Source organism: Camelina sativa, chromosome 4 (assembly GCF_030686135.1).
Source record: "Camelina sativa cultivar CO46 ecotype springtype chromosome 4, ASM3068613v1".
NCBI lineage: Eukaryota > Viridiplantae > Streptophyta > Magnoliopsida > Brassicales > Brassicaceae > Camelina > Camelina sativa.
This window is the reverse complement of record NC_141883.1, coordinates 13,256,795-13,282,764: the sequence shown is the minus strand read 5'-3', so window position 1 is coordinate 13,282,764 and position 25,970 is coordinate 13,256,795. Positions and strand designations below refer to the sequence as shown.

The 25,970-nt window shown below is 33.0% G+C and overlaps 4 protein-coding genes across 8 annotated transcripts; 1 reads left to right on the top strand and 3 right to left on the bottom strand.

Moving 5' to 3' along the window:
• Window positions 1–940: 940 nt before the first annotated feature.
• LOC104783705 (putative F-box protein At3g23950) lies at window positions 941–2,131 on the top strand. Its single transcript, XM_010508827.1, has one exon. It carries the CDS (start codon window positions 941–943, stop codon window positions 2,129–2,131), a length of 1,191 nt encoding a protein of 396 aa, XP_010507129.1.
• A 5,850-nt stretch (window positions 2,132–7,981) lies between these two features.
• LOC147945703 (uncharacterized) lies at window positions 7,982–9,649 on the bottom strand. Of its 4 annotated transcripts, none has more exons than XM_087510140.1 (5): window positions 9,455–9,649; window positions 9,149–9,223; window positions 8,823–8,935; window positions 8,373–8,470; window positions 7,982–8,293 (listed from the first exon to the last, which is right to left on the bottom strand). In XM_087510140.1, exons 2-5 carry the CDS (start codon window positions 9,183–9,185, stop codon window positions 8,092–8,094), a joined length of 450 nt encoding a protein of 149 aa, XP_087366266.1. In that variant the 5' UTR covers window positions 9,186–9,223; window positions 9,455–9,649; the 3' UTR covers window positions 7,982–8,091. The 4 variants fall into 4 exon arrangements, 3 of the variants coding, with proteins under 3 accessions (XP_087366266.1, XP_087366268.1, XP_087366267.1); XM_087510142.1 differs by having other exon boundaries at window positions 7,982–8,265; XM_087510141.1 differs by having other exon boundaries at window positions 8,823–8,911.
• Window positions 9,650–12,486: 2,837 nt separating this feature from the next.
• LOC104780157 (uncharacterized) lies at window positions 12,487–14,785 on the bottom strand. 2 transcript variants are annotated; one of them, XM_010504634.3, is made up of 9 exons: window positions 14,596–14,785; window positions 14,330–14,443; window positions 14,180–14,238; window positions 13,975–14,092; window positions 13,542–13,690; window positions 13,341–13,448; window positions 13,136–13,255; window positions 12,845–13,018; window positions 12,487–12,752 (listed from the first exon to the last, which is right to left on the bottom strand). In XM_010504634.3, the coding sequence occupies exons 2-9, from the start codon at window positions 14,403–14,405 to the stop codon at window positions 12,651–12,653; spliced, it is 906 nt and encodes a 301-aa protein (XP_010502936.2). In that variant the 5' UTR covers window positions 14,406–14,443; window positions 14,596–14,785; the 3' UTR covers window positions 12,487–12,650. The 2 variants fall into 2 exon arrangements, with proteins under 2 accessions (XP_010502936.2, XP_010502937.2); XM_010504635.3 differs by having other exon boundaries at window positions 14,607–14,734.
• Window positions 14,786–22,201: 7,416 nt separating this feature from the next.
• Window positions 22,202–24,843, bottom strand: LOC104780158 (V-type proton ATPase subunit d1). The gene is made up of 10 exons (XM_010504637.3): window positions 24,455–24,843; window positions 24,046–24,166; window positions 23,785–23,892; window positions 23,587–23,689; window positions 23,391–23,471; window positions 23,184–23,269; window positions 23,031–23,090; window positions 22,896–22,944; window positions 22,679–22,813; window positions 22,202–22,548 (listed from the first exon to the last, which is right to left on the bottom strand). The coding sequence occupies exons 1-10, from the start codon at window positions 24,633–24,635 to the stop codon at window positions 22,417–22,419; spliced, it is 1,056 nt and encodes a 351-aa protein (XP_010502939.1). The 5' UTR covers window positions 24,636–24,843; the 3' UTR covers window positions 22,202–22,416.
• Between the last annotated feature and the right edge of the window lie 1,127 nt (window positions 24,844–25,970).

Genomic DNA, 25,970 nt, shown 5'->3' with positions numbered 1-25,970 from the left:
TGATTGGCAAAAAAGTGACTGTCAAGGTTTTAAATCAGGGCCTATATGTCAGTTTAGATTTAAAGAAGAGTGGTTAGGGTTTAGATTTTATTATTAAACAAAAATATATGTCGGTTTGGTTTATAAAAAAGTGGTTAGGATTTAGGGTTTAGATTTTAAAATTAAAAAAAATATATGTTGGTTTGAGTTTATAAAAGAGTGGTTAGGGTTTAGATTTTACAATTAAACAAAAAAAATTTACGTTGCACAAAAAAAGGGTAGATTTTACAATTAAACAAAATTATATTTCAGTTTGGGTTTATAAAAGAGTCGTTAGGGCATTCCCATCGCACATACTTGACGGAGGATGTGAAAAAAAAAAAATGAGAAAAAAGTAGAGAGATGAAAAACAAGGGTCTGTGCCGAGAGTTATTAAGATACTGAATCTACAACTGTTATAAATTGATTGGTTAAATAAACAATAAAAGAATAAATACTTAAATTAAAATAAAAGTATTATTATTTAATTTTTTTGACACTCAGATGCATGTATAACCGATGTAATTGCTTTTAGGGTTTAAGTTACACAATTTAAAAAAATAATATGTCGGTTTAGGTTTATAAAAAGGTGATTTGAGTTTAGATGTTATAATTAAAAAATATAATATGATGTTTAGAATTAATAATAATAAAATTGATTGATATACAAAATTTGTTTACTTAATTAAATATTTGTTTCCTAAATTAGTTAAGAGGGGTGAACAAAATCCCCAAGAATTGTTCTTGAAAAATTTGAGACATTCGTATATTTATGTAATTTAAACAACTCCACATCCTATTGGGATTATGTGTAAATATTTGGCTATAAAAATAAGTGTTTCCATTGAGAAGCCTTATAGCACCTAGCAGTACACACAACTAGTCCTCTTCTCCATTGTTTTAGAGCAGCCAAATCAGTATTATGGATCTTCCAGACTCGGTGATAGTGGTGGTACTTGTGAGATTGCCTATTATGGACATTGCGAGACTCAAATTGGTGTGTAAAGGATGGAAATCTCTATTGGAGTCTTCCTATATCCGTGATCTCTACGAAAACATAAACCAAAGGAAGTTTTCATCTCCGTGGTCGATCCTCTACAGAGACCTATCTTCAAACACTGCTTTGGAATTCTTCTGCGAGGAATGGGGTTTTCGGGAGTCACTAGGTTCTTGCGTCTCACGTTTTCTGGACGAGATAAAGGCAGCTAACAAAAATACTCGAGTGCATATCTTGGCTATCACGGACGGGTTGATTTTGACAGAACTCGGACCTGAGACCTTTCGTGTGGCTGATCCTGTGTTGAGAGAATGGATCAAAATCCCTCATCCTCCTCCATATTCTTCTCGTCAGGATGAGTTCCAAGGCGCCGCAATTGTAACAAACATAAACAACGTGGGTTACAAGGTGGTCCGGTATGGAGTCCCTGTCTTAGGGGTGAGAGTAATGGAAAGAGATAGGCTTTGCTTTCAGATCTATTCGTCTGATTCGAAAAGCTGGACCTACCGCCACGTCCCAACCCAACGTCCCATCTCCAGCATCCTCCCATCCAATCCCATTAATAAAAATGGTTATCTTCATTGGCTATGCCGTGCAAGTCAAGTAATCTTTGCTTATGATTTTTATGGTCCTAGTGAGCTTTGTGTTGTCATAGATTTACCTCAGCGCTCAGCTAAGGGGACTCAGAAGCCCCTATGGCATGGTGACGAAGCCACTCTCACTATCTCATGTGGTTCGGTCATGTATATGAACACTGATACCGGGAAACCAACCCAGCAGCTTAAAATTTGGAGACTCAAGAAGTATACGAGTGGCTCATCCTCCAAGGAATCTTGGGAGTTTCTGTGGAACCTAAGGCCTGGCCTTGAACTCTGCCTCGGATGTGTTCCAGTGGCAATGCATCCTTTTGATAAAGAGATCGTTTACCTCGTCACCTGCCAAACTAATTTTTTCCAAACACATGCACGTCTTGTTATAGGTAATCTCCGCACAAAAAAGTTCCAACTCCAAAAAGACTGGAAGCACAAGACCATGGAATTTGCAGACTATGAACCTTGTTTCTTTCATCAGTTCGTGCTTCCACAACGACTTGGCTCCATTCCTTGTCCACCTTAATAAATACATTGTTACACTTACCGACCAACACTAGCTATTGTTCCTGCCTACACTAGCTAGCTATATTTCATATTACCGCATATGAAATGTAGGCAGGAACGATAGCTAGTGTTGGTCGGTAATAGTCAAAATTAGGTCTGGGCAAAATATTTGGATCCAAAAATCTGATCCGAAACCGATCCGACAAATCTGATCCGAACCTGTATCCAAAATTTTAGAATATCGCAACGGTCCAAATCTCTAAATCTGAAAACTCGAACCCAAACACGATCCGAACGAATCCGAACGGATATCCAAATATACCCGATCCAAATCCAAAGTCTAGAAATACCCGAACGGATCTTATACCTCTAAACCCAAAAATCCAAAATATCCAATCCGAACTCGAACGGTACCCGAACGGCCGGGCGTTGTGAAATTAGGCTTGGACATTCAGTTAACTGTTTGGTTTTGGTTCGCTTTCATTTGGTTTCGGTTGGTTTGGATATACAGTAATATAATAAATATTCAGATATTTTTGAAATTTTGGTTTGGTTTGGTTATTTAGTAGATAACCATAACTAACCAAAGTTAACCAATTATAGCAAAAAAAAAAAAATAGTTTTCGTGTAGGTGTAATTGTTCAAACCTGTCATGTTGCACTCGTCCTGCAACAGAATTAAATATTTTTAAACCTGCAAAAAACCATCCTATAGTAGTATATAGTATATTCGCATCTGCCATGCTTGACTTTATATGATTACTGACGTTTTACTAAATCACTTTCTCTTAATTTGTTTGAACATTATCACTCTTATAATTTATAGAATATATTTAAAGCCAAGAAAAACTAATATTAATACTAAATAAATGTAAACATAAAAAAACTTTTTCTTAGGGAAACTTAAATTTTGATAATTAATTTACATATATTGTAAACTATATAACATGTTAATACTATATATAAGACTAGATTCAGACCCGCACGTACGTGTGGGATTGATTTTAAAAGTTAAGGTTATTTATCAGGTCTACAATATATTATGTATGTGTGAGATTACGTTTGTAAACATATTTTTAACAAATATTATTAACCAAAAACCACATGAGCAATATCTTCATTCATCCTGTGGAATTTGCAAAATCTGTGGGTAACGGTGTTTAAAAAAAAATTATAATCTATAAAATATGTCTTTTTTTCTCAACCAAACATTAAGTAAAATAGAACTTTAGTTTAGTTGCCCAAACTGGATGGAAGTTGTTTCAAACATAATTTCTGACACTAATGATCCTAAATTTGGATAAATTTAAAAGTATTCAAATTTTTTGAAATAATTATCCTAAAATAGATATTTATCCATTCCAAAGTTGCACTTACTCAAATTAGATTTTGAAAATTAAATATAATAAGATTTCTAGCATGTTACCCAAAATTTTATATATTAATGTGGAAAAAGAAGTGAAACTCGTTTAAGTTTCATTTTTTTCACAAAAAGTTCTTGAAGTTTCGTATGGGAGAAAGCCAAACATAATTTATATATCATATTGTAGTTTGACTTATTTATTCTTATTGAAAATAGCATATTTCATAGTATATTGGAATTTTGGAATTTTGGTAAAGTTTTTTTTTCTGCTTTGGTACTTATTAATAGTATAGATATGAGCTGAGAAGAAGTCAATAATAAAATGAGATGTATTTTATATTAATTATCTCTTAAGTATTGATCCAATAAAAAAGAAAAAATTCATAATCTGGAATCCTACATTCATTCAGGCATAATTGAGGGTAGGGATATTACCGACAAAACTATATTTATATTTAAGGCCATCATTAATGGGAGAACACCCTTGGTATTCTAAGCCCAAAAAAATTAAAAAAATAATGAATAGTGGCTTAGAACACTTTTTTAGTTCTTTATGTAGAACTGATTTAAGCACAGTTCTTATTTGACGTGGCTTCATGTGATTGGACGAGATTTTTTGGAAAAAAAGAAAATCTTTCATTTATATAAGTATGCAATTTAAATGTTAATTTATAAGTTTTTATAATTGTAATATGTTTAAGAATATTATATTAATTTATAAGTATACAATTGCTTTTATATAAGTAAGCAATTTAAATGTTATTTTATAAGTTTTTATAATTTGTAAAATGTTTATGAATATTATATTAATTTATAAGTATACAATTGCTTTTATATAAGTAAGCAATTTAAATGTTATTTTATAAGTTTTTATAATTTGTAAAATGTTTATGAATATTATTTCACTATATCTTTCTTCTAAGAACACCATAATTAGTTCTCCCATTTTTTTTACTTATGATCTTAACAACTGATCTAACATTATTTTCACTATATATTTAATCTAAGAACACAAAAAAAAGTTCTCCCATTAATGATGCCCTAAGAGATAATTAGTATTAAATCGAGGTCGTAAAAAGGAGTAAGCTTCTTAGCAACCTCTCCCTTTCGAGATCAAAGTTAATATTGTAAAAACTATTGGCGAAAGTAAGTATCAATATTTAATTCTCTTTTTATTTATATTTTTTAGTAATTAATAAAGTTTTTGGTTTTTTATATAACATTAGAGTCTGCTGATTATGGTGAAAAGAGGTCACGTCTTCCATTAGATATGATCCTCTTTTCCGGCTTTCCATCTTTTACAAGTACTAGTTATGAAGAAATTCTAGTCATTTGTCGTGGACTTGCGAAAGAGTATATAAAGCGTGAAATGAAATAAAAAGGCAAATATACCATCTACCTAAGTTAATTGACCTTTATAAATGGCTTGTGATACTTTTTTGATATTAGTAGTAAAGTTATAAATTAGAATGTTTTTTTTTCGACAGTATGTGGACTCATTTAGCACTTTATGTGTACCATCTATATTATTCACATGAATGGTCGCATTTTACCCTCGGAATAACTACTGTTATCTATACGGAACATAAACATAATTAAAAGATGGAAAACAAAGTAATAATAATTATATTAAAAACTAGCCATTGATCCGCGCTACACGCGGGAGTTAGATGAAAGTGTATTTCGGATTTTTTTGTGTATATTATTTTTTGGTTATGTAAATTCATCTTTATATATGTTTTTGTATTTGATTTGGTTGTTTATGTTGTTTGTTGGATATTTTTTTAAAAAAATAGGTTTTGCAGTAAGTGTAGGTTTTCAGTTCTCCCATGTGTACATTTCATTCTCTAATTAAGTAATGGACTCTTTTAAGAAGGTTGTTGTAATTTGAGTTTCATTAGGACCATCTCAGTATTTGGCTGGATTTACTCTGTTTTCTGATTTGCGCTTTTTGAAATTTTTCGTTTTTTGTGGATTTGTGTTTGCGTATGTATTGATTCTGAAATACTATTGGTTCTGCTGTTTTTGGCTACTTTCCGGGAGCCTTGGTTTTGGCTCGATTGCATTTACTAATCTTTTTTAGCTTCTCTTTTGTGGTTTGCTAGTGTATGCATCTCTTACCTTTTTTTTTTTAGTTTGGTGATAGATGTCTCAACAGGTGCCAAATTAGGTTTACTCTGTTTTAGTTTCGTTACTTTCATCCTGTTTTTTTTTCCTAATTCCCCTATTTTTATCGGTCTTCCCTTTGTACTTTTGCGACCTTGTTTTTGTTTGCTGTATTTTTCTTTGAAGTTGTTCTTCGCGCATAACCATTTTGCTAATATCTTTATCCTCGTGTTCATAGTTGTTCGTAATATATGTGACTTATGTTGGCATGCTGCGCTATTGATTTTCATAAGTTGTTTCCTTTTTTGTTGTATTTTCAATTGTTTGAGATTAGACACATCCACATAATATTTGAATAAAAGAACTTGTAAAGAACTCTTACATTGGAAATATAGGTCATTATTAAAGGATGATAACATTCATAAACCATATTGTCGATCGTTTAGCTAAAAGAAGAAGACAAATTTGATCATTTGTTTGTAGTAGTAGCAATGAGGGTATCTATTTTCCATGTCAGTGAGGCTACAGATGATTGTTGGTTGAACTTCTCTCAATATAGTGAAGTAGCGTTGTAGTTTTTGCACATTGATTTTGTGTAAGGACTTCTTGTTATTTTTCCAGCATTGATCACCATTTGCTTTGTTTTCTTTCCAGCCTAGTTTATCCAGCCAAAATTGGCCTTCCTCAGTGTCACCCTTGCACAACTTCACAATTCCGTAAAGGTAAATATTGTTTGCATAATTACCTTCTGCTGCCTTTTTCAAGTGTTCCAACCTTTCTTTTGTGTTGTTGTTGTGAAAGTACTCATGGATTCCTTTGATGTAGTGTGCCTACACATTTCCACTTGCAATGCATTTTACCATTAGATCTTGGTACTTGCTTATTGCTGCTAGTGGTCTTAGGGTGATATTTTTGTAAACTCGATGATCTTGGGCTGCCTTTGCAAGTTCTAGTGATGCTAGCATAATATACCTGACCATTTTTGGTGAAATCCGAGCAGCTCTTGACATTATATCTCCGAGCACGTCGTTTGGTAATTCGTCAAGTGAGTAGAGTGTGTTTCGTTGCATTTTTTCGAAGTGGGAGAGTATATTTTTCTACTATTTTTTCTTCCATCCTTTATAGAATCGACGTTTGTTGTAGTTACGTTTATGTGTGTTAAAAATATTAATGTCGAGCTGCCACTATTTAGTTTAATTGGACCTTTGATATTGACGTCGTTATGAGTTCTGCTCGTTACCTTCTTAATCATTAATTGAGGACTTCATTGTATGAGTTATTTGGTTTAGTTGGGTTTGATTTTAATTTTCGATCCTTTTATATTTTCTTACGCTTTTAAATTATGGACATTTATAACTTTTTAAAGGAAATTACAATGGGAATACATATGTTCTACATGGAATATAATTTGTTATTTATATTTATGATAAATAAGAAGTGTGGTTGAATTTTTTTCCTAGATTGTTATAAACATTTTTTGGTTGAATTTTTTTCCTAGATTGTTATAAACATTTTTTGACCTTATTTAAATTTTTAGTCTATACTTTGTTTCCCTCTGCTGTCCGTTTAGAATGCGTTTCTATTTGAGAGTCCGATCCCTCTTTTTTTTTTTTTCCTTTATTTGTTTAATGTGTGTTCTGGGTTTTTTTTAATTTTTATTGGCTTAATTTGTGTTGGAAATATTTTTCCTTTTAAGTAGCGGTAATTAATTACGGACTTGAAATTTGGAGTATATTATTTTCCGAAAAAAGACTTTATTTTAGTTATATTCGCTGCTAAAATGAAACTCTCTTTGTTTCAATGAATCGAGCCATATAGTAGTATAGTAGGGAAAATAGCCACTCCTATGAATCTTTTTTATTATTTGAAAGGGCGTTTTGTTTAATTAAACGTAATGGGGAAATTATTTTAATTTTTTTTTTCCCTCCCTGTTAGATTGTCTATTGTGTAATCACTAACGATGATGGCAGACTTGGATTCTCCCGCTGTGTTTCAGTCTAACTTGACGCAGATGCTTAACGGGTGTCCTTATCTGGAGGTAATTTGTTAAAAGCTTGCTGAGGCGTTGGTCAGAAGAAGCCAGAAAGTGTGAAAACTGAATTTGGGTTTTATATTCTTGTGATGCTTGCAGTCTCTGCAACTTAATATCCGAGGTATCCTAGTAGATGCCACAGCTTTCCAGTCTGTTAGATTCTCCTTGCCAGAAACTCTCAACGTTCTAAGGTTACAACCACTGCTTGAGTCTGAGGCCGTTCTTCCCATGAACAGATTCAAAGTCACTGGAACTTGTTTATCTCAGGCTAATTATAGTGCCTTCCTTTCTCCTTCACCTTCTTTTACTTTGCAAAGCCTGTCTCTTGTGCTGGACTTGATATCTGACAAGCTAATCATAGCTATCACAGGAACTCAAAAGTTTTCAGGGGGTATATATTATAAACGATTTAAGGACATCGTGAAATTAAGCTAATGAAAATAGGAGATGCTTCTGCCATTGCTGAAAATCAAATGAACTCAGAAGTTGTGGCAAATATAAAAACATTCAGGAGACTCTTCGGATGGGCAGCGGTTGTTGAAATTCTGTCCTGATCCTGTTATTGAAATGATTGACCCATATGCAGCTAAAATGTTTTTGATATAGATATCTGAACTGGATAGTTGGTCGTTTGGGGATGTATAGAATGAATCCTGTATAGTAGTGGATAAGTATGTTTTCCTAAAAGGGGGAAAATGTCTCGTTTAAAACATTCAAATACACACAGAAATAAAAGTTTGAAAGAGACTCTTTAGCTTACCTTAGCATGGTCAGGTGTTGTATGAATCCTAGGTTGTATACAAATTGTATATAGATTGTTCTGCGGTCATGAACTTGCTTCCCATTGCACAAAAGATCCTATTGTTATATGGCTAATCTTAGTAACAAAGAATATACATAAAAATGTGACTATAGAAAGATCAAAGAATGCAAGACGTTTGAACTGTCTGTTAAACCAACAGTTGCTGCATCTGCTAGTACAAGTTTCCAATATGAGATAGAAAAATAATTAAACCACCTTGACTTGCAACGATTTTCCAGCAAAAAATTGGATTAAAATAATATATGATCCTAAAGATAATCGAACAATTATAAAGCTAGCAATCTACGATACTATACAGAAATATTTGACGTCCTAGCCAAACAAAGATAGTCGTTCTTATCTTACTAAAAGAAACTAATGATAAAAATGAAACAAACAGGTCCACACCTCCATTACAGCATGACAATCCATTACAACGTCAAAGACTGCATCAAGCCCTCCAAGTTTTCGCAGTTTCTCCTTGAACATTCCTCCAGCTTTTTTCACAGTACCAGAGGTATCTGGATGAAGAAGAACAATATAAATTATTAGCAAGAAAAAATATAGATCAATTATAATCTTGTGTAGGATCTACAACCGGCTACACATCTGTTCAACTGAATCACTGGAAGCAAATAAGTCACAGCAGATAACATGGCTTCTCAATTTCTATAACCCTATATAAAGTCAGCAAGTCAAATGTTTCCAACAAAACAGAGAAGAAGTTCAAGTACCATCAAAAGAGATTTTGGACAAGGACGCCTTCTCCATATGTGAGCAATTCCCGACGCTTTGCCATCCCTACAATCCTGCATTTGAATCAATGATTTAATTTAAAAAAAAAAAAAAAAAAAACCCAATGATTTCGTGGCATAAACAATTTAGGGAAAGTTAAAGTTGGCTAATTTTTAATTAAATTCACCACCACCAAGATAGAGGAGATTGAAGCCAAACTAATTCTATAGCAATATGCATCATGAAAGAAAATTATAAAAAGCATGAAATTGGAGGAGATGACATTATATAGGACTTAAACTTACGCCAGTTGAAGAAAGAGTAGTGGGGCTTGAATTACGGTTCGTTATACAGGAAGACGTTACAATAAAGATGGAAGACAGTGAAAAGGTGTGAAGGAGTGGCAAATCCATTAGGTGAAGCAGGATGAAAGAATAAAGAAGGGAGGGACGACGCTTCAGGTCGCACAACGGAGGACGGCCGAGCGAAGTTTCGTGGAATGAGGTTTTATTTCACCGGCAAATAAAACATGTATTAATAATAGATTGGGCTTTTTAAGAGATATAGGCCGAACAAATACGAACTTGGGTAACGTCGAAAATTGTGTTTAATAAACAGAGCACCAGAAATGAGAAAAAGCTAACTTTATATATATAGATTATCTCTTTACCCTTTATTAAAGTTTTCGAAAGCTACCTCCTCTTTAGTTGGGAAAGTGAGGATAGAAAACATTTTCGTCACTATTTATGTAGTATTGTAGTCGTTCTCTTAAATATATCTCTGATCTTCTGGCTTCATAACTAGAATGAGGCTTCAAGCAATCTATACAAACAAAGGGGGCTCATTATATAATAGATAGCTAAGAACAAATCTATTCACCAAGAAAATAATGATTTCTTTTTTTAAATAATAATTATCTCCAAAATATCGATCCATTGAGAAAAGAAAAATCCAAATTCCATAATCTTACCTTCGTTCACGGAAAACATTGAGAATTCGAGATGTAAATCTTTCTAATCGGGATATTACTAGGGAGGCTATCTTTACATCTATACTAATAAAAAGCTCTTAAGACCGTCCACATCGGATTTTAAACAACCAATAGAAATTTGACATATCACTTATTAACATTTTATACAATTTCCAGAATTTTCTATATTAAGAATTATTTTAAACAACCTATCATGATTTGACATGTCATTCATTAACATTTTTGAAATTTACAGAATTTTTTAGAAAAAGGAAAATTTTAAATTTATGGAAATCAAAGAACTAAGCAAAATATCCCACATCGGCTATAAATTTTTTAGACAATGGTTCAGAACCAGTATAAATAAGATTAATATGCTTCCAACAACGAATGAGCAGGAAAGCTTGATTTATCAGGCGTCCAAATTAAAAGTTTTATTTGGTTTGATCTGGTTTTTTATTTGATCAAATTAAAACTTTAAACAGTTTCAAGAAAATATTATAATATTTAAAAATTTTAAAAGTTTAAATATTATAAATATTGAAAATTTTAAAAGTTCTTCACATTTAAGGAGTTTTTAAATATTATAAGTTTTAAATTGAAATATTATAAATATTGAAAATTTTTCAAAGGTTCAAATTTTATATTTCGAAACCTTTTAAAAGTTTAAATATTATAAATATTGATGCAAAACATAAATTATCTTATTTATCTACATTTGTGCTTTTTATTTCTTATGAGCTGTAAACCATATTTTTGTGTATGATTTTATAGATGAGTTGATATTCTTTCATTAATTTTTTATTTTTGGGTCTAAGAAAAAATGATTGACATCGCAAGACCTTAATTTGATGTTTGAGTCAAATTTTGAGATTTAAAGAAGAAAGATGGACGACAAACACACATGTTTTATTAGCTATACATAGGCATGACCAGGGTTACGGTTGTCACGGTTAAGGTTTATTAACCATCGGTTATGGTTAGAAATTTTTGTAACCTTTTACGTTTAAATACGGTTACAGTTCAAGCGGTTACTATTATATACGGTTACGGTTATTTGATAATATGATACGGTTGATATTATTTGATGATATAATATAATTGATATTATTTATTTATAATTAATATATTCTTATAGTGTACTCATAATTCTATATATCATATGATTCATATTAAATAAATAATTATTAGTATATTTTATTATGTTTTTAAAATATTATAAACCAAGTAAAGATTTTGGTTTGAGAAGTTTCTAAACGCGTGGATCTAAAACCAAATAAGTATATGGATAAAATTGTCAATAATTGGGTGCATGTGTTGACTATGCTGGTAATCATGAATTTCACAAATTTTATGAGAAAAGAAATGATTTTGTTCTTGAAGTTTGATGGGTTAACAAGTTGTGTGGTAGTCTAAAAAAAGGTTTTCCAGTGGAAGAATGTGAAGAAGTTGACGAGGAAGAAGAAGAAAAAGAGTATAACGAAGAACCAAATGGTAAAAGTTACGATGACAATTAACACAAAATTTGACAATGAAAATGACAACAAAGAATATGAAGAATAAGAAAACATTGAATAAAAAACATGAAAACATAGATGGTAGCGATCAATTAAATATGAAAACGAGTTAAATTCATGATTATAAAATTATTTCGTTTTTCTGGTGGTCAAAGAAAATGGTTTAGGATATATAAGGTCATCAGTTTGATTTGCCTCTTCTGGACGTCAAGTTAAATTTATAATTTTTTTTATCAGATTTGATTTTATAACACAACTGATTTTTATATTTTAAAAAATTATGTATCTGAAATTTTTTTTTTTCCTTAGTACTAATTTTAATTTTTTTTATGAGATAATATTTTATTACCGTAATCAATCATATATAATTTTTATCAAAATATATCCAATAAACCCACGCGTAGCGTGGGTTCAAAACCTAGTTTAGAAGATAATTAGTATTAAATGGGGGAACATCAAAAGAAATAAGTTTTTAGCGCTCTTTCTATGAAAATAGAAATTAATATTGTAAAACCTATATTGGGCAGATTAATATTGTAGGATCTTTTAATATTTAAGAATTTCTTGAATTATATTGTTGATTTACATTTGCTTGACACAAAACTCCAAATCAAAAGGAACAAAGATTGCGACCTTTGCATTAATAGAATAGAGTTTTATATAGATTTTGGATGCGGTTTTGTTGTTGAGTTTTCTTTGGGAGCGTAGCACATTGTCAGAGACGATCTTTATCAAAATTGTATGAATGGTTTACGTAATACATTTTGATAGAAGCTTTCTTTCGACATCAAAAAACACTTTTCAGAATCACTAAATGCCCAAGTAATTGAACGTCTAAAACACATAGAAATAGTATACCAGTTCATTATTTAAAAACTCAATCATGCTAACAAACCAGTGTGATAATAACCATAGGAGGCCTCTAAACCAAAATAAAATTGCCGGTACAGAAAATACATGCTGTGATCTAGTCCACAACATCACGGGACATCACAATGCTACATGCAGCTCTCTTTAACGGTTTATAGGAGTGTGCATGCGCTCAACGATCTTATCCACAGCATCACGGGACATCACAAGCGTATCATGTAGCAGAATGCTGTAAACATTTAGCCCCTGCAAAGCGTTACATAAACAAGGTTCAAGATTCGCTAATCCATTAAAGTCGAGGAACCACAAGGTTTGATATGTGATTATCTATAACTTACTATTGATGGAATTATGTTGACATAATGTAGATTCTGGGTGGCTAGCTTCAGCTTTTCATCAATAGGACCACCTTCTACAACAAGGACTTTCTTTGTCTTCTCCATCTGATTGTAATAATTCACAATGTTCTTTGTTTTATGCGTAGGCAATGCCAAATCATCAAACACGAGGAGCTGCATAAATTTCCCCAACCATCAGATACAATAAGACCAGTTTAATAACAAAGGCACAGACAGTTATGATGGACGATCAAGAGCACAAGTTGTGATTAAGAAGAGAAAGAGACTGACTTTTCCTTCTGCGGCTCGAGCTGTCAATGCTATTTTCAGTCCAAGCCGTCGGACCTGCTTATTCATCTTTATCGCATGGCTTCTCGGTTTGGGTCCATGCATCACACAACCACCTCGGAACTAAGGGTTCAATAAAGTTCAATCAGAGAGCTAGCTATATATATGATGGCAAGAAATCTTAAAAAATAAAAATAAAGTAATTTACCTGCGGACCACGCAGCGTACCATGTCTAGCTCGACCTGTACCCTTCTGATTCCATGGCTTTCTACCAGTTCCACTAACTTCACTCAATGTTTTGGTCGAATGAGTTCCCTAAATATCAACCAACAAAGTGTCACACACTTATTGATTGTTTGCTTATACGACTAAATTAAGGCACTGTGAGATTGATTACTAATTAGTTACCTGCTGGCGTTTAGCAAGCTGCCATCGCACGACATTGTGAATGATATCTTTCCTTATTGGAACATCAAAGACATCACCTGCTAACACCATGAAACCCTTGTCCTCGTTCTGAAAATTTGTCACCGGAATGACCAAGTCTTGGTATTGTCCTATGGAAAGTATCAATACCAGAACCAGTCCAGAAGTTTTAAAAAGAGAGAAGCAATAAGGAAAAGATCATCGTTCAGAAATTTTAAACACGTCTCAAGAGAGAAACAATGGCAACCAAACCTAAGTTAAACCTTCACGTAATAAGCTAAATGAGGCCTGGAACTCCTCTCAAAACATAAAGTAACTAAATTTCTCCAACATAAATTCCCATAAATTCTCAGTAAAAAGCGTATGAAAGATACAGAGTTATGGAATTAGCTTGAAAACGAAACATAGACGATACCTATGGTTCGGTCTGGCGTAAGCACGGTCTTTTGCGTAAGTAAATCAGAAGGAAACGTATCATCAGGAGTCAAAATAGAAGTCGAGAACTTCCGGTTGGAAAATAAAGCCATTCCATTCTGCAATTGATTTAACAGAGATGAAACCCAGACAACTATAAAAATAACGAAAAATACTCAGGAAGATGACAAACTCAAGTAGATGACCTTGAGATGATCACTAGTAAGAGAAGCTAAACCATTTCCAGATGTATTCACAGGCAAATCTGTTCACAGAGAAACAATCAAAGAGATCAAGGAAACAAAAACATACAAAAAATCACATTTTGACACGAGTGAAGAAGATGAGATAAATACTTGGTGAAGAGACTCGTCCTAGAGCTGTTAAGGATCCCAAAGTGCGAAAGATCCTTTTTGAGATTGAAGCAGCCATAATCTCTGAAGCAATAAAAAAGAACCCTAGCTGCTCATCTACAACACGAAAAACCCAATTTCTATCAAAGGCTGATTCGAGCGATTAATATATAGAAGAGAGAAAGAAGTCAGATTCGATGGATCCAAAATTCTTAATGCAACTCATCTTTTGATTAATAAACAAGACCTGAATGACATTGAAGTAGTACCTATGGATTACCCGGTGATAAGACGGCCGTGGAGATGCGGCGGCGGTTTTTTGCGACTGAGAGAGTTAGTAGAGGGGGTGAAGAAGGTTACGAGGTTTTTAAATCATATGTATATTACTGTTTAGGAGTCAGAGTCCTTTTTGTTTTTCTTAATTATGCTGTCACATTTTAGATATGACAAATACCCCCCTAATCTCCAGGTCAATTTTAATATTTTATTGTCAGTTGCACCTTTACTTTGAAAAGTAACAAATAACCTCCTATACAAAACAAACTCAAAATATTTGCAAAAAATTGGCAATTATATCACCAATCAAAAACTCTAAGCCATGAATTTTCATTTTTTCATTACAAGTTTATTCATTGTTCTTGAATAATCTTTTCACGTAGTCTATAATAGGATGTTATCCTAATCATAGATTTTTTCAAACATAATCCATTATTTGATTGAAGTAGCCAATAAGATAGGTGTTAGCAGATTCGCATTAAAGGGTGCTTCTTCGTTAGTCAATACAAGACTTGAAGATGCATTTAAACATCTGTAAAGGCCGAACAAGTATATGAAGTCAACTAGTGTGGTAGCTACAAGAGTATTAAAGAGTAACATGCGTTGCTTTTATAATCTGTTTTGAGTTATTTTGTTTCTTATTTATTTGGTTAATTGCTTGTTGAGGAAGCAAGTGAATAGGTGTGCCGTATTTCCAGGATTGAGCCAAACCAGGATTGAGAGGAAGCCTAGTTGAACAAATTATAAAAGCAAAGGAGATATGGATTGAACAAGATAACAAGAGTAGAACCCAAATCTTAATTCTAAAACATAACTTTTCTTCCTTTTTGTGCTACAAAATCGTTAACCAAACTCTCGAAGTCAACACTCTTAAGCAGCTCCCTTTCGATAGACAAGATAGCCAAGTCACTTACTCTTTCTTGTGACATACTCAATGAAGATAAAATTTTATCAACTTCAGCTTTGAAAAGCTTCTCTCAACAGATGCAACTGAAACTGGAATCGTCATCAAGATTCGATAATCGATCCATGCATTAAGATAACAATCTTCAACCTGTTTCAAGAAGTCTAACACTTGAATTGGCTTCTTAGTTCCTGTTGGTAAAGCTTCTCTTAGAATCTTTAGTTCACAAAACAGATCATGACCAACAATATTCGAAAGTTTCCCATGAGTTAGAGAATTCTCAAGATTGGTACAAAATGCCATCAAACTTTCATCATTCGCTGACTGCAATTTCTTCAAATCAAATAAAAAGCCAAATATCTGGATGGACTGATTGGAGAAGTGAGAGTTGGGTCTCTCTTCTCAATTTTTCCAAAACCATTTTGCTTATTATTATTCATAAATTAAGTAAATAAAACAAATAAATAAATATTTGTTATATTCAAAGCGTTTTTTGAGATAATCCACAGGGTAATTGATAAACATGTAAAGAAAAACGGTCCATAAGTTAACTACCTTGTTTTGAAAAACGCATATATGTTATTTTCAGGAAAAACGCAAATCATTAAAAGAAATTGGTGACATTTGATGTAATTTTTTTTTCCAAGTCTTGAAATACGCACTTTTGGAGTGCTTCCATTCACGTCGTTAGAATGTGACATAAACAGTCAAAAATGAGGAAAAAAGGAGACAACATAGACCAATAACTAATTTGATGCCGTACAAAATTGATATAATTTGACTAATTAACTTTCTATTATAAAAGTTTCTGCTAAATAAAGACCTAATAGTAGCTATAACAGTTGGGGTAACTCAGAGTTCAAAGGAGTATCTATTTGCGATGTTTCAAGTCAAAATAACTTTTGGAAGAAATATTTGAAATATCCTTTCCTAAAGTGTTTTATAGTTTGTAACTTGGTTACCTCATAACGTTTTTATTTAATTTACATTTAAAAAATCCAAATTTTTGTAGATTCTAGTGATTAATACAGTATGTATTTCGGTATGAGTTTTCCTAATACAAAAGAAAGGAACATAAGACTCATCAGTCAATTAATGATGAAAAGCTTCATGAAAAAAGATAAATTTGAAAGAAACCTCGAATCTAATGTCATGCTAGAGGTCATCAAAATGATGCTTTAAAATCTGTAGAAGCGTCCACACAAACAAAGCCAACCATAGAACCGTAATACGTACTAACTCGGATCAATAATATAATCTCTCCCTAAGCACCAAAAAGAAGTATTCTGTACGTCACATTAGACACTCTTTAAACTACCATCAGCTCTCACCTAACTACTTATGAAGAAAACAGGACCACACAACACACACTACAATGCTTTATGTATTCAAGATCTCCCATAGAGAACCAAATTTAGTGGTTTGTTTTGTCTCATAGGTAGAGAGAGATCCATACTTTCCTCAACTTCTACTGTTTCAAGTTTCAACACATATAAACACAGTAAAGCTTTGAACAATGATCGTTATTTATCTGCTATCCAAGACCAAAGCTAAAACCAACAACTTTAATCAATCGGAGTTACCTTTAAACAATGGGACAATCACTTAATTCAGTAGAAACTATAAAATTGAACTCCGATCAGTCAAGCTAACACTAGAGTTCAAAACAAAACCAGTACCAAATTTTCAATTAAAGACCAACAATAACACAATTCTTTTTCGTATAAACCCATTATCAAACCAACCAACTGATTCTCTGAAGCATTTCATCAAACATGTTGTTGGCATCAACAATTACAAGCTCTAGACTCATCAAAACCACTAAATTATTAATTCCTAATCCTAGTAATAGAATTAAAGCACTTCTAATCATTCAAACTGGTACTAATATCGAATTCTGGAGCAAGATTTAAAACAAGTGAAATTTAGACAAACCCACCAGAGGTAGAGAGAGAAAGCGAAGAACAAACCAAAACTCCGATGAGAGATTCGGCGAGACAATAAAGAGGAGTGCTTGGAATTGAGAATCCGAAAACCCTAATTTCTCTTCTTTGGTCGAGCACGAGAGAGATGAAGAAGGGGCAGGTTGTGTGGTGTAATTTTCTAAATTAATCGAGAGTATTTTAGACATTTTTGAGTTTTGGCTGAACCAGCTACAGTTGAATGGTCCGATCAGACTCATCCAGATTTTTCACATTTTTTGGATGAGTTTGATATAAATCATCCAACTGATTCATCTAAATGCTCCTATAAATGGTCAAAAACGAACATCATTTTTCATCTCCTTTGAGATGATCCATCTTAATAGAGAAACGAACAGGGCCTCAGAAGTAGAAATCAAAACCAGTCCACATGCATTTTCGATAATAGAGATCTCAAGGAACACTCACCGGTCACAAGATAGACGACAGCGACTAATCAAGGACGAGATTCAGTGAAGGTTTACTCATGAGACTTCTGAATCAGGTCATTCCGAAACGGGTCGGGTCTTTTTTGGGTCATCAAGTTTTTTTTAAAAAGCCCATAAGTCAAAGACTTAGTTTTGGGCATGTTTCCATTATTTTTGATTTTATTATTATCACTTGTATTTTATTTTCCATCTACACCTTTAACTCAATTTTATCTTTTTTCGGTCAACTATTGGGCTACAACTGGCCAGCCCATTAGCTAAATTCCTACATTCATAGGAACTGGAATTCGATCCCAAATATGATGGTGCCTTTTACAAATAGACTTACCTCCTGCCATTACACTAAAATCACTTCACAACTCAATTTCATCTTTTGCTCTAATTTTTTGATTTTTCATATGTTTTTGTAGCATTCAAATGTATATAGATTTTGTTTTCGCATATTGCAGATCAGTGAAGCAAAATATGCTTTGTATTATGGCCATGGTCATCTCATATAGTTTACTAGTCTTATATAGAGTTGACATGACTATGTTTGGAATAAAATTGGGTATATGAAAAAAACAAAGATGCGCACGTCAGTGTATACGATCGAGCTACAAACTCCAGCAGATTAACGCGTAGAAACGAAGAAACGAGGAAACAGTTCACAATTTTTCATATTAACCAAAAAAACAAAATAATCAACTAAAGTATACCAGAAGAAGAGAGTCCTTGTCACTGATCTCTGCTTCCTTGAACTCTTGAAGTACAACCTGAGGTAGAAAAAAAAAGAAATAAACACATCAGATTTGGAAAACTATGAGTATAGAAAACGCGCACGGAAATGATGATCGGAGATTTCCTCTGCTCACCATTTTCTCTGTAAAAACGATTTGTCGTCACAGTAATCTCGGAGATAAAGATAAAATTTGAGTCGGAGAGGAATGAGAGAGCGAGTGACTGTCTCTCTTTGAAACGAATCTAGGTATTTATTTTGGTGGGTGAAAGCAAGAGTAGTATGGACCACTTATCTAACGCCATAGAAGATATTTATGGGTAATGTTGGTACACTAAAATCTCTATAAATTTATAAAGTCGAGACCATATAATTTTATTAATTTATAGAGGTTTTAATCTATCGATAAATTAATAATTATTAATTTATCGATAAATTAAGAAAATATTAATTTATGAAAATATTTTTTTCATTTTCATAGCTTTGAACATTCTCTATTAAAAATAACATACATTTATTATAATTCACTAGAATTTTTTTAATTTATAATTTTGGCTATCGTAATATGATGGATGTCAATAGTTTACTAGATTATCCAGGTGAAAATAATAAATATTTAGAAGTTTGGACTTATAAGAAATTGATGTTACTATCCTTCATGATGAAGTCCAAGAAGATATTGCGCTATCTTTATAACCAATTACACGTAAAGAAGCAACTATCGCGTCTAGTTAGCGCCACAATTTTGGGATGTAATTTGAGAAAACAACACAAAAATTTTTTGATGCAGTGAGAAAGATTATAGATGAGTTTCAATATGAATACAAATTCAAGAATAGGTAAACAACAATAGAGTCATATTTCACTAAATTTTCTTATTGTTATATCAATATTAATTTATGATGTTTATGAGACCATATTTTTACATAAAATTTCAAAAAAAGTATTATCTTATTTTTTTATCGAATTGTGTCATTTTTTATACCGGCACAACTCGGAACTGTAAAAAAATATTAATTTATAGTAAGTATTAACTTAAAAAGTATTAATATATAGAGGTTCTATTGTATTTGGTGATTATAGTAAAGCTACTATCGAGTATCCACTAATTATCTAACGCCATGAAAGATATTTATGGGTAATGTTGGTATTTTTTTTTTATCTATGTGAAGATTTTTGGTATCAATGTAATGTTGGTATTTGATGATTATAATAGGGTTAATATCGACTAAATCTTATTATATAGACCAACATTTAACAAGCGCGCTACCAAAAAGTTCGTTTCTCCCAGTGGATCCAATATGTTGGGATACACTTGTATCTTACACACGATCCGAATAAGGTAATACCGGGTCATTAAAGATCTGCATGTTTTTGTTCAGTTAGTTTACCTCTTCGCCCTTGATTTGGTTTTTTTTTGTTTTCGTTTTCTGTTTTCGTGGGGGTATGTAATGAAATTTTTGTAAAATTTTTTTTTTTCTGCTTTTGTACTCCCCAATTAATTAATAGTATAGATATCCCCACAATTTTATTTGAATGAGTCCTTTTATTTTTAGGACTAGGATTTGTATTAATTTGATGCAATTTGATGGATTCGTATGTAAATCTAAATTATTGATCGTTTTAAGATCTATACAATCCGAGAATTTGGTGGCTTTTTCGTATGATATTAAATAATTGATCGTGAGCATGATAATATTTTAGAATCGACGAATAAGAGTTTGACTGAACACATTTGTGAGAATATAGGAAATAACATTATTATCAAATATAACATGATATTTTTACCATATAATATGGTTATGAATTTCTATAAATTTACCATATAAGAGGTTTCTAATTCATCATTGCAAAGAATAGAAATAAATGTTTGACTATTTGACTATACAAAGAAGAAGTAGAATGATGGAACAACAAAATTACACACAGTCTTAAAGTTCTTCTGCAGGGTTCTCATTTCTCAAAGCATGTGTAGTATCGTCATGACCACCAAGACTATGCGTTATAGTGCATACTCTTCTTTTTCTATTGTTCTAATCTTATTTGCTTTTGTCTCTTTCTTCTAATCTTTATTATTAAACGGTATGTACTTTGATTTTATTTTTTATACTCTTCCCATGCCTTTTTTCCAACTACAAAAACATGCTTTGATAAATAAATGGGTATTGAGTGATTTAGTGGAGTTTTTATATCAGATCTAAGAAAAAATTGTTTTATTATGTGATTTCAGGATAGTGTGAAGCATAATTAGAGAAGAATAAAATAGATAGCCATCCGGCCCATCCATAGTTGCCGATAAAGGTTTTTACGAATAACGAAATCTAAAATTTGATTTAACTACGTAACAACTTTTTACTCTAACCATATATTATTGCAGTTTTCCACATTTGACATGAGATTTTAATTTCTGTTCAGGAATTTTATCTCTCAAAAATATATATCAAAGATTTGGAATTGTTAACAATTTTTGGGGCAAAAGCTTTCCCATTTTCCACCTTTTTTATCTATCTATTTATCTTGCAGGATACTAATAGACACAAAAAGGATATGGATGAACTCATTTAAAGAATAATATGTGCTTCATGTCTTGCTTGTTACGAAAAAGGTAAAAAAGCTACATATGTGTTTCATCGTTTAAGACGTCGTAAGCGAAGATGTATGTGAGTAATGTTATAGGATATTTTATAGAGAAGAACAAAGGGATCGATTAAAGGAAGGGTCTTTGATTGATCCAAGAAGTTAGTCCAGCAAAGGGAAGCGCATTGCTGCAAGTTACAGGTCGGTGTGAGTCGAGCTAGAAATTCCAAACATAAGAGATGTGACCGCACAAACACACCACACCACACCAGTATCATTTTCCTCATCCGTATACATCAGCTCTATATATAGCGTACTAAGAACCCGTAAACCAAAATGGTGTCTTGCAATGGGTTTTGATTACGTTACGCTAATATGAGCTTTTTAAAGTATAAAGAAGATAATTATGGTGTGGTGTGTCTACGTCGTCACGTCAATGGTTGGAATTCAGCTTAAGCCACACCCAACCTATGACTTGAAAGATCATGTACCTTCGATAAAATTACTTCTTGGATCATTTAAAGAGCCTTTCTTTGATTGTTTCTGTACTGTTCTCCATGAAATATCCAAAATGAGCAAGACATCAAAGTTACAAAAGAAGCAATGTATTCTTCTTCGAATGAGTTTAGTGAACAATAGTCGAGTTGATGATGAGAGAAAGGTTAAGCTTGAAATAGAAAATGACAACAAAAAAAAAATCCTTCATATGTGTTTCATTGTGTAGTGTACAGTTGTGTAATGTGATACTTCACTTAAAGCAATATATGATCTATCAAAGCAAGGCTTTTAAGTATTTCATGGAGTAACACCTATCCACATATCTCATGTGTGATTTTCATCACAACTATTTTTATAAGATTTTCATCACTCCGAAGACGACTTTAAGCTGAACAAGATGTTAATGGCCGCCAAAAATAATTTGATATTATTACAAGAGTTCATTAGTCGACAATAGAGAACTAAGCAAGAAGATGGCCAAAAACAAACAAATAGGAAATAAATATTCTTATTGGGGAAGATTTAATACACGCACGCCCGCAAAGCAACATAAACAGTGAATGTGAACCGTAAGATAGTACAGCAGATTTCCCTGGTTAAGAGGAGTGACGAAGAAACCCAACAACAACAATATGGGTTTTTCTTATTCTCCACTTTTTCAAACAGATTTCACAAATTGTTTATGTGTTTTCGACTTCTTACCAGACTCAGAACATGTAGACAACACTGTCGTGGATCCTAGACTTCTGGTTCTGTGCAACACATTCGGATATCCACATCAGGTTCCTGATCTCCTGCTCCCTCAACCTCATGTACGCAAAGAAAACGGCATAATGGAACTGCAGATGTCATGTTTAAGCAACCACTGTTAGTAACTTAGTATTAAAGCTGAATTGAGAAACAGCTATAAAACAACTTCAGTTCTACAGGAAAGTTCTTTGCGGTTCATTTGGGAAGAGGGAAACAAACCTGCTGCTCAAAGGCTAAACAAAGCCTTCTGACTTCTTCTTCATAAAATGCCTTGTCGAGCATCTGGCTCTCTCCATAAGACATTTTAGAGAATATAGCTTGATACGGAGGGTACTTCTCCATAACACCACGAACCTAAAGGGGAATGACAATGGGATTCATTGAGCTATATTCGTAAATGTTATATAATTATAAATGTATTAGCTAGTGGATTTACCTGATCTATATCCTCGCAGATAGCAAGCTCCTCGTGGCCATACGGATAGCTTCAGAAGCAAAGATCAAAACCATGGTGAGAAATACATACAACCATTGAATGGAATATATCATTGGACTGTAGAATGCTTCTTACAGGAGACCGAAGTTAGAGTACAGCTTCTTCCTGTCTTCTCTTGTAAGCTCAGTGCCAATACTGTATAGCAAAGAAAACAAGTTTCAGTGCCTGTATAAACAAAACATCAAAGCGATGCAAACATCTTGTGGTTTCCAAGCACGAATTAGTTACCTATTGATGGTGATATTCACTGCTCTCCTGTCGGCTTCAAAGGCTAAAAGGTCAGACATAATCTCTGATGTTGCCCCACCAAGTTTCTATTTCGCATACATGACAACCAAAAAAAAATAGGGGCGGGGGTTAGCTAGATTCTGACATTTTGTTTTACGAGAAGATTCTGAATTTTCAAAAACATAGATCTAGAAATCGACTAAGCACCTGGCAAAACTTGTAAAAATCCTCAAGGTATGCTTTGTAGAGAGTATTCCTCATAATCTCTATGTTCATGTCGTCGAGATCCTACAAATAATACGATATGCATGTGATACTACATTCATAACAGAAACTAGAAAACAAATTGCACAAGATTGATTGAAAGCAAAAACTAGAATAAATAAATCCATGAGCTTTGAACCTCTGATGTTAGGCATTCAGAAAAGTATGGAGCCAGAGGAGTGTCGACAAGCACCAACCTATAGAGTTCCCTCATGTTCTGAGCAACTGCTAGTGTAGCAATACTGGCAAAAATGAGAGAGAATGATGAGAAAAGCATAAAAGTGAAAAAAGAAGAAAAGGGGTTTGAAGCAGCAGGTAAGGGGATGCAAAAGGTCACCTGTCGAACATGCCTAAAGGGTGACATTTCTCGAGCAACTCTTGAACGTCTCTCTCGTGCAGGGTTCCAGTGACAATGAGCACGACATTGTCAATCATGTGGCCATATCTGCATACAAAACCAATATCTTAAATGCCAGCGTCTTAAGTTTAACAGATCATTTCAGAATGATCATAATCTTCACCTTCAACATAGTGAAAGTAACAAATCTTAGACTAAATTTCGTACACTGAAACAGTCTGTAAACATCTCAGACATTACCTGATGTACTCCAAAAAGGTAGACATTGGCTCAGTAGCTTGGCAGAGCATGTGCTTGTAGTCATCAACAAGCTTGAGGGTACACTTCTCCACAATTGTGGTGGTATGCAGAGGTGACGGCTCTGCATTAGAAAACAACGATTCAGCTACCACAACAACAGTAATCTTAATAGAAAAATCCAGATACAGAGACTCAAGGAACCAATGTCTAGTCTACACAACACATTTCAGATCCTTCAATTTCAAATCAAAAAAATTTCAATTCGCAGATCAAATTTGGAGAGGAGCGTTTCAAGTACCTAAAACCCAGAAACCCATAGGCAATGAAACAAAATTCAAATTCAAATCATCAAAAATTCGTATTACAGAGTCAAAAAAATTTGAGACAATGAAGGATCATCATGACGAACCGTTCTGGAGATAAGAGCCGTATTTGGTAGCAGAGAGATGCATCTTGATGTCGTCTAGGTTCTCACACTGACATAAGTTATTGTAATCGGCGGTGGTGAGAAGCCCAGCACGGTGACCCCTAACGATCGCCTCCAAATATCCGCCATGGATGTTGAACGTAAGCGCCTCGAATCCGTACATATTTCTCTCCTGATCGTAGGGCTAATTCAGATCTCAATGATTTGTGGCGGGAGAGATCTGATCTGCAGAAAAGAAGAAATCGATACAGAGATTGATTGCCGATAGCGAAGAAGAAGATAACTCTTTGAAATTGATTGGATTTCCTTCAGCGGTATATCTAAACCGGTCTGCTAAACCGGTCTTCAGCGGTTATTTTTTTTAGTTTCTATTTTTTTTTCGTCTAAATTGGTTGATATTAATTCGGATATTACAAACAAACAAAATATATCAAACCAATTAGAAATTTACAACACATCCTACTTTTGATTTCTGATACACAGTCACTTTATTCATTTCTCATCTGAACGTTTTTTTATTTAAATAACAAACTTTTTTAGGGGGTATTGGACACTGGAATGTGAAGGAATTTATTAGAATATTCAAATTCCAGTGTTATTCATTTACACGTTTTATAAATTCTTTTAAATTTTGGTATTATTGGATTAGTACTTTTAATCATTTTTTTAAATTCTAGTGTTATTCGATGTTATAGAATTTTTTAAAGCAACATGATTTAACAAGAATGTGAAAGAATTGTTAGTGTAAATTGTGAATAATGAATTCTGACCTTTTAAGCGGAGATTTGGTTAGATATAGAGACAACCTCACATGTGTTCTTCCATTTTGGATACACGAAGAACAATCACCACTCACTAACGACTTATTACTCCAGATTCATGAAGAACAATCACCGGCGGCAAGTGACTACGACGACTGCGGCAGTCGCAGTGGGATTATACTTGGCGGTAGAGATGAAGAAGAATTATTCCTTGTGATTTATGAATCTACTGTTATATATCTCTCCTTGATGATTTGGTTCTATTTGATTTTAGTTGCAGCATTGAGATTTATGTCTTATTATGGTCTTCCTTTCGAAAAAATTGTGGGGAACTAAGGATTGAGTTTCTGATAATCTCTCTCCCGTTCATTTCAAGATTTGTCTTTTCATGTTTCTGTATTTGAGCTAGGAGTCAGTATTCAAATGTAAGATTCATTACAATAATATTCAGTTGTATCATCAAATTCGTTCTCTGTTTGGAATTCAATTCTCTGTTTTGTTCCATCAGATTCTGGTTGAAGATCATCATCTTCTTCATTATGTTTTTTTTTTTTTTTTTTTTTTGGCAAAACATCTTCTTCATTATGTTTGGTAGCTAATTTTCTACGCTAGAGGAGAATTAGAAGACTTATCTATTTTTAATTCTATTAACAATTCTATTCAATTCGGATAAAATATAGCGTGAAAAAACCCTTTACAATATATAAAAATCTATTATTTTGTCATTAATTCCTGTC